At 54.8% G+C, this 8933-nt stretch overlaps 1 protein-coding gene across 1 annotated transcript in view; it reads right to left on the bottom strand.

Moving 5' to 3' along the window:
* Positions 1–3759: 3759 nt before the first annotated feature.
* LOC128066970 (protein FAM169B-like) overlaps positions 3760–8933 on the bottom strand; it is an 88456-nt gene continuing 83282 nt past the window's right edge. The window contains exons 8-9 of the mRNA XM_052660100.1: positions 5423–5517; positions 3760–3933 (exon numbers count right to left, since the gene is read on the bottom strand). Of these exons, the coding sequence (XP_052516060.1) occupies positions 3760–3933; positions 5423–5517 (269 nt within the window). The remainder of the gene's footprint in view (positions 3934–5422; positions 5518–8933) is intronic.

Below are 8933 nucleotides of genomic sequence, written 5' to 3'. Positions count from 1 at the left end.
TGGTTTAATAAAACAACACCCCATGCACACCGCCTCACTGATACTCCTGCAGGCCCGTCACATGGAAGGATTCCTGCACACAGCCCCGCGCCAACAGAGCCGTGCACTTCCAGGGAGCGGCTGCTCTGAGCCCATCACGTGTCCCTCTCATGCAGTTCGTTTGTATGTCTTCAAATGAATTACATCAACAGATGGGTTTTCCTTCCTTGGGAGGATTCCTTTATTGAGTAGTAACTTTATCAAACCCCTGAGCCATTTTGATCAGTTAATTTCCATGTAAACACAAAGCACCAGTGATTGATCTCAAACAGTGCAATGTTCGCAGCTCACATCGATGCGTGTGGGAGGGTCCATCCACCGTCACTCACATCAGCCCCCTGGCTGCACATCCAAGACCCCTGGATGGCTGTGCCTCCTTCCAGAGAGCCCACATGCCCTGCGGGTGGCTTCTGGCATCTCCGCACGGAGCCCTACGCTATGCTTCTATGCAGCTGGCCTCCTCTCTCTTCCCAATGGTATTAAGAGAGACATGCACGCTGGAGACTCCAGGAAGGACGCTTTCAGAGAACGGCTTCCTTGGGTCCAGGGACCATGCCCCACTTCTGTCTAAGATGCAGGGCTGGCCCTGAGCACGCACACTGAATATGTGCTGTACAACAGGACGGACGGACCACAGGTGGCCAGATGGACAGATGTGGAGAGACGACAAGTAGACAGGCAGGAGGGTAGTGGGGTCAATAGGCGGGTGAGCAGATGAGTGGAGAAATGGAGAGAGAGAGCAAGAGGGCCAGGGAGACGGATGGGAGGGTGCAGGGATGAACAGACGGATGGACAGAAACATGAGTAATAAGTACCACATCCCATCCCATGGGTCCTAGGATCACTCAGGAAGCAGCAGGTCACCATCTCGCCAGCACTCGGCACCAGGAGACCAGGGGTCTCCTTCCCAATCTCGGGCTCCAGGATGGGCTTCCCTGTGTCCCTAAAAAACCGAAACTGTCCCTCCACCCACCTCTTGAGGGTCCAGCAACAGAGGAACAGAAGAAAGGCGCCACCCCTCCCTCCCAAGGAGACCTGTTACCATCCACTCCCCCCACCCCAGTTACTGAGGGCCAGCTCTGCCCTGATACTGGGGACAGGAGAGACAACTCACCCCACCCTGGGCTGACACTAGTGGAGGCTCAGGGAGGCCCAGGAGAGACCAGGGTGTGGAGGCCACGGTTAGGGCGGATGCCTGAGCTGAGAGCAGACATGTGTGCAGGAGGGAGCCTGACTGATGTGCGTGCATGCATGTGTGCATGTGTGTGTGTGTGTGTGTGTGTACAGGAAGGAGCCTGACTGATGTGCGTGCATGCGTGTGTGCATGTGTGTGTGTGTGTGTGTGTGTGTGTACAGGAAGGAGCCTGACTGATGTGCATGCGTGCATGTGTGTGTGTGTGTGTGCAGGAGGGAGCCTGACTGATGTGCATGCGTGCGTGTGTGCATGTGTGTGTGTGTGTGTGCAGGAGGGAGCCTGACTGATGTGCGTGCGTGTGTGTGTGCATGTGTGCGTGTGTGTGTGTGTGCAGGAAGGAGCCTGACTGATGTGCATGCGTGCATGTGTGCGTGTGTGTGTGTGTGTGTGTGCAGGAGGGAGCCTGACTGATGTGCGTGCATGCGTGTGAGCATGTGTGTGTGTGTGTGTGCAGGAGGGAGCCTGACTGATGTGCATGCGTGTGTGTGTGCATGTGTGCGTGTGTGTGTGTGTGTGCAGGAAGGAGCCTGACTGATGTGCGTGCGTGCATGTGTGCATGTGTGTGTGTGTGTGTGTGTGCAGGAGGGAGCCTGACTGATGTGCGTGCGTGTGTGTGTATGTGTGTGCAGGAGGGAGCCTGACTGATGTGCGTGCGTGTGTGTGTGTGTGTGTGTGTGTGTGTGTGCAGTAAGGAGCCTGACTGATGTGCGTGCGTGTGTGTGTGTGTGTATGTGTGTGCAGGAGGGAGCCTGACTGATGTGCGTGCGTGCGTGTGTGTGTGTGCAGGAGGGAGCCTGACGGATGTGCGTGCGTGCGTGTGTGCATCTGTATGCAGGAGGGAGTGGTGACAGAGGGGAGGCATAGACCCTCAGCAGACCCTAAATAAGACCCTTGTACATCTGAAGATGGGAGGCCCTGGAGACAGAAAGCGGGGCAGGCAAGTGCAGAGGTGACGCAGGCCGGCGGGCTTCTGTGACGACCCCGGGCGCTGCAAAGACAGCCTTAAGCCAAAGGGGGTGGGGGTCACCAGTGATAAGATCAGATGGACATGCCCCCAGAAGTCAGGGCAGCACTCAGCTCACCCACCCCACCCAAGACGGCTGACAGGCCTGCCCTGGAAAGAATCCTATTGACCCCGGGTGAGGCCAGGCCAATGCGTGGAAAGTCCATCCCACACTCAGGAGACGGGCTCTGGGGCCTCCTGGGGCTGCTGGACTGCACACACCCTGTGAACCGCCAGCAGCACGGCCAGGGCAAGCTCACCTGTCCTCCCTGGGGTACAGGTGCGGGAACCCCAAGGGCGCCTGGGAACTGCCCCGAGCAGGGTTGGGCAGGTATGCAAAGAAGGGAGCCCGCTGTCCCAAGCAGGCCAGGCCGGCACCTTAACAGTCACCTTCCTTAGCCCAAGCCTGACCACTGCAGGCATCGTCACTCCAGAAGGGTCACTGGCCCAAAGACTCCCAGGAACTTCCCCTGCAAAGCATAAGCAGGCTGCCTGGAGCTCGCCCTGAGCGCCTCCTGCACAGGCCAAACGGGGGTTGGAGGCCTGGGTGCACCAGGCGTCCTGGCCCTGATCTCGGAGAGCGGCCGGCGGAGCTGAAGCTTCTCTGGAAAGAAAAGCGACTGCTCGGAAAGCTCTCTCGTGTCCGGGGTCTCGCCGTTACAGCAGGGCTGTGGTGGGCGAACCCCCGGGGGATTTCTGCAGTGCTTCCTGGTGCTAAGGCAAGAGGGTCCAGTCACGTGGGCCCGGGGCCGTCTTTACCAACTCATCCTGAGCTAGAGAAACCCCGTTAGGCTTAACGAACCGGCTTCTGAAGCTCTAGCGGGAATATAATCACTTGCCCCCAACAGGGCTTCGGGCTTCACTGCAGCGCTTCTCAGACATGGCATCACCTGGGCCCACACATCAAGCCTGGGGTAGGGGGTCCGTGTGGTCGTTTGTTCCTCAAAGGACAGCACAGCAGGGACACGGGGCAGTGCCCTGCGACAGAAGCCTGGAGGGAGGGCAGCGCTCCAACCCCGAGGGCGGGGCCGGCCTCCCCGGGGTCAGCTCGGCCTGCGGGGGTCAGGGGCGGGACTGGCCTCCCCGGGGTCAGCTCGGCCTGCGGGGGTCAGGGGCGGGGCCGGCCTCCCCGGGGTCAGCTCGGCCTGCGGGGGTCAGGGGCGGGGCCGGCCTCCCCGGGGTCAGCTCGGCCTGCGGGGGTCAGGGGCGGGACTGGCCTCCCCGGGGTCAGCTCGGCCTGCGGGGGTCAGGGGCGGGGCCGGCCTCCCCGGGGTCAGCTCGGCCTGCGGGGGTCAGGGGCGGGACTGGCCTCCCCGGGGTCAGCTCGGCCTGCGGGGGTCAGGGGCGGGGCCGGCCTCCCCGGGGTCAGCTCGGCCTGCGGGGGTCAGGGGCGGGGCCGGCCTCCCCGGGGTCAGCTCGGCCTGCGGGGGTCAGGGGCGGGACTGGCCTCCCCGGGGTCAGCTCGGCCTGCGGGGGTCAGGGGCGGGGCCGGCCTCCCCGGGGTCAGCTCGGCCTGCGGGGGTCAGGGGCGGGGCCGCATGCCGCCACCCCCACCCCCACCCCCGCCCACGGGCAGCCCGGCACCCGCCGCTGTGGGCCCCTCCTGCCCCGCCCGGCAGGCTCGCGCAAGCCACCCCGCTGCTGCCGTCACTGCGAGGTCTCCATCGGTCTGCTCCTGGTCTCCGCTGATCCTCTCCTAAAACCAGAGGAGAAGCAACAGAGCGCCTCAGTTAACGCTGAAAAGCCTGTTGGGGTCCTGGCCTGACCGCGCCCCGCACTGCGAGCTCAGAGCAGGCAAGCCAGGTTCAAACACCAGGCCAGCCACAGGGCGGGCCGTCTTATGTTTTGTATGTAAGATGCCCCGTGTGCAGATTTACTGATGGGAATGCATTTACTGGTGGGGCGGGAAGTCTTGGCCAGGGGAGATCAAGCAAAGAACGAGGCTAAGGAAACTCTACTTCAAAACTTGGGAAATGCAGATGTCCCCAGACACGCACGCCCATGGGCACGCCCAGGACACCCTGAACGTATCCTGCTTCCTCTAACGGCCTTCAAGGTTGAAGAGAAGAGGCAGAGATCAGCGAAGAGGCACAGCCCACACTCGGCTCGTAGCCTGAGAGGGTCCTAAGCCAGCCCATCTCTCCACTGCGACTCAAGGAACATGAAGGCCCTTCTCTGCCAGAGGACGAGAATTGATGTCAGACACCAGGCAGCTTTTCCAAGACAATCCAGCAGTCTCTGGGAGATTTTCTGCCTTTGATGTTGAGTCTTCTATCCCAGAACCACCTACTTTCCAAGACAAGCAGCACTCCCCACAATGCGCAATTGTCAGTTTGGGAGTTTAACATTGTTATCACTTCTCCAGGGATTCAAGAGCAGAGGCTCTTCTATGCCAACGAATGGATGTCAGCGCAACCACCTTATGAGGACAAGTGTCTGCATGGCCTCAGGAAAATGCTCATGGAATCATCTCTCTCCAAAATCTTACAAAATACTGAGTGGCAGCAGGCCACCGAGAAATACCCAGTAGCCCAACCTTGCCCACGGTTCTATCTGCCATCACTCTGGACCATCTCATAACCTCATGTCCTATTCCATTTTCTAGCATCTGGACTCAGCAGTAAAGAATCCATCTGCAATGTAGGAGACACAGGAGATGAAGGTTTGATCCCTGGGTTGGGAAGATCCCCTGGAGGAGGGCAGGGCAACCCACTCCAGTACTCTTGTCTAAAGAATCCCATGGACAGAGGAGCCTGGCGGGCTGCAGTCCATGGGGTCGCAGAGAGTCGGACACAACTGAAGTGACGGAGCAGGAGCATGTGGGCTGGAGGAGCAGGGGAGGAAAGAAAAACACATTTGTCCACACATCCGTTCTGCCTGAAACACACTGGTCCATCGCAGAATTTGAAATTCAGATTTTTCCATATTTCCTTAACAATGTAAAATTACGGCTGATTCCCATGTGTTCTCTGTTTAGTCTTGGCTTCGTTGGAGCTTGTCAAGCGTAGAGAAGAGGGCCACGAAAACTGTGATTACAACGGTGTTTCCATCCACCGCAGCTCAGAGATTCTGAGCATAAATCAGGGGCCCGCTGCTGCAGAGGAGCCCAGGGCAGAGGTGTTCAGGAGGCTGTGCGAGCTCGGCCCCAGGACCAGCCCTAGAATGACACACATTTGTCACCGTACCTTGTGGTCTTCTCCGTTACGGGAGAGCCTGGGTCCATCATCCTGAGAAGTCTGCCCACGAGTAGCCACGGCCTCCTCGGAATATCCTGAGTGAGCTGCCCTCCCCAAGCAAGAGAGTGAGGTGAGCAAATGGAGTGACTCGCAAGGGAGCAGACAGACAAACGATTACTAATAGAAGGGGGACCCTTTACGATCCTGAAAAGCGTGTCTCCCCACAACCCAGTTCCATCCTTCTTGATCTTCACCCTGACATTTGCTACATGCCCTCCTAGGACAGGAAAACCTGCCAGGTTGTTGGGAGAGCACCTCTACTCAAGTATTTCTGAGCCTGCATTTAGATCTATTCTCCCAGCTTTTCAGGCATTATTTGGAGTCAGATTTCCCATTCTATTCCTCACCCCTCCCCTTTGCCCACTGGAATTCCTACTCACGAGAGAGACCAGACTCACACACACAGTAATTCAGCCTCCCTCTGCGTCCTACCAAACCAGCACCAACTTGGAAGTGGGTGACCTTCTTATTCGAATGCGTAACCTCCCCACACCTTAAAATCCATATGTGAAGGCATGGTGGGGGATTCAGATAACTTAGGGAAAGAATGGGCAGTTTTCTAGTTGAGCTGAAAAGACAAATCGCATTTTTCAAATAAAGAACACATGTACCACATTTTACCTATATAAATGAATATGTAAAGCTTCGTTTCCAGACATCATAAACGACCAAAGTTTGGTTTGGGAAAATTTAATTATAAGCATTTATAAACACCAGCCCTCGTTAGCTCTCTTTGACATGTAACGATTTTATACAACACAGTACTAGTTGCCTATGTACCTTCCTTTACAAAAACCAGCCTTGTCCACTACTGTATCCTGACCTCCCGGACAGTGAGAAATGCTGAGAAATGCTCCGGGAACAGTGATCAGCTGAAGGAGGGAATGAAGTAGATCATTCATTATACATTTTCTCCCTTTCCTGGCATGTGAACCTTTGTTTTCCATGTGTTATGGATGCGTGAGATGTGCTAAGTCGCTTCAGTCGTGTCTGACTCTGTGCGACCCCTTGGACTGTAGCCCTCCAGGCTCCTCTGGCCATGGATTCTCTAGGCAAGAACACTGCAGTGGGTTGCCATTTCCTTCTCCAGTGTTATGGATGAAAGTATGCCAATAGGTATCAAACTTTCACTTGAATTTTATTCCTAGGCAATGAAGGTGCGATACTTTTTTATCGTTATTAATGAGCGCACTAATTTGGACCCACAACGATGAGAAACTGAGAACCGCCGCCCAGGGCAAAGGCAGAAGCCTTACCCATTACCATCTGGGGCTGCAGACGATAACAGTGGCCGCTAGAGGGAGCCACACAACCTTTCAAAGAGCGGCGATAGCCCCAAAAGCCCTTCCAACGCGGCGCTTCTGCCCTTTGCTCCTCTCAGCATAGCTCTCCCCCATAAACATGCTCCCCGTAATGCCGGACGCTCCAGAACAAGCTGGAACAGGTTAGAGCTGCAGTCTGCAAAGCATCAGGCTTTTAGAAAAATGCCCCCACCTCCTCAGTGCAAATATTTCACATCTCTTAATGTCCATTCCCTCCAGCTTAAAAATTACATATAAATAGAAAAAAAAAAATTTTTCCCCCTGAGGATGACAATTGAATCTGCTAAAAATTCACCTGGAAAACGAAAGCAAAAATATAACCTAAAAATGAAAAAAAAAATTAATCTGTGTGTAATTACTTCCTGCCTCCAGCAACTTTGTCTAAAAAAAAAAAAAAAAAAACTTGATGTATTCGGTTTCTTCTCCAGGAAAGAAACTTAGGCATGTGCAGGCTTTCAGGGAAGTCACATAAGACAGAATTCTGATCCTATTGGTCAAGTTTCAAAGGCTTCATCTGTAACTGAGTGTAGAAAGAAAAAGTTTTCCCACAAACTCCTTCTCTCAAAAGGTCTGCATAACCCTGAAAATATTTTCAGGGCCTTTATAAGCCACAGATGTTATCAACAGTCAAGACCATACAAACTCTAAAAGCCCCAACAAGGCTTCAAAAATAGATTTTAAAACATCTGAAAGGAGCAGAAGTTAATTTCCCGCTGGGATGTTGTGGAATGTTGTAAAATGTCTACGCCTTACTTAGAATGTAAAAAGCCATGGCCCCACCCGGCTTCTTGCTAAAGTTCTGTTCCTATGGTCCATGAAACTGTGGGAGACCTCCTAAATAATAGTCAGGAATGAAGGGACAAAAGACAGAAGTTGAAAAACAGAACATATCAAGAAAGTGACCCTAAGAATAATGAAAAACTAAAAATAAATGGTCTCATGAGATTTCCAGGGAAGAGAAGCTTCCAGCACCTGCACTGTTTGGTGATGGTTGGGAAACCCCAGTGGGCTAACATGTGCTGACTTCTGTGCAGAGAAAAACAGACCAAAAATTGAAAAACTGCAAGCATCTGGGCTCATCTGTGGCTGCATCTGTGGCCCCCACTCGCCAACCTGGAAACAACCTGCATGTCAGCGCTAACTGACAAAATTGTTACAAGATGAAGCTGGTTGGCGGAAAACCTTGGTGAGCGAATTAAATCCTGACTTCTGGCCCTGGGGGGAGACAGGAGGTGTGGGTGAAACTGGGAACTAACCATGAGTGAAAACACCATTAATTCAGAGTTTTTCAAAAAATTACAGTTTCTGTAATCTAATCATAGCCCTAATTATAAGAATGACCCTTCTTCCTTCTACTCCAGCATGTTTCTAGAAAGTTCTCTGTGAAAGTTCATTTGCCGTTTTAAGGAGAGAGTTGGTGCATCTCAGGGTGAGCTACAGTGACAGGCCTGGCGTCGGAATCCTAGCTCACTTCCCCTGACCAGACCACACCAGCTCCTCAGCTCTTGAAATAACCCCCAGTGGAATTCTCCTCAGAGGAAACCATCTCCCCAATTATGCGACAGTGTCCTCCCCTGCCAACCCCCTCCAGCTCGTGCTATTTCCGCATTCTGAAGGGCAGCCCCCCCGCCTTTTTCCCCCACTTCCAGCCAAGGAGCTGTAGTGTCCAAGCCGCAGGGCTGGGCCTCCATGGGGGCTGCGGGCTCATTTGTGAAGCCCCAGGGCTGCCTGGCCAAGCACTCGGGACCCAGTGGGCTTCCCTTCATCTCTGACTGCGCGCCGCAGGGCAAGTCACTTAACCACCTCATTAGAATCGCAGTCACAGCCCTGCGCGGCCTCCTCCCCAGGTGCCCGGCCACCCCATTAATTTCTGCAAAGACCCATTAAGCCTCCTGGCCCAAAGGCAGCCGAGGAGCAAAACCTATCGCTCTCGTCATCAATGAGCTCCTTGGCACTCTCCCTGGTCTCCACCTCAGGGGAATCCATCTCCCAGGGGAAGAGAAGGCCTGGCCCCTAGAGCGCCCATCCCTAACGAGCTGCCTGCAGCCGCAGGGCTGGCACAGACACTGAAGGGGGCTGGGGGCCAGAAGCAGAGGGCAGCCACGCCTTCTGAATCTGAACAGTTAGACCCCTCGCAC

This window comes from Budorcas taxicolor, chromosome 21, assembly GCF_023091745.1.
Source record: "Budorcas taxicolor isolate Tak-1 chromosome 21, Takin1.1, whole genome shotgun sequence".
NCBI lineage: Eukaryota > Metazoa > Chordata > Mammalia > Artiodactyla > Bovidae > Budorcas > Budorcas taxicolor.
This window is presented reverse-complemented; position numbering and strand designations above follow the sequence as displayed.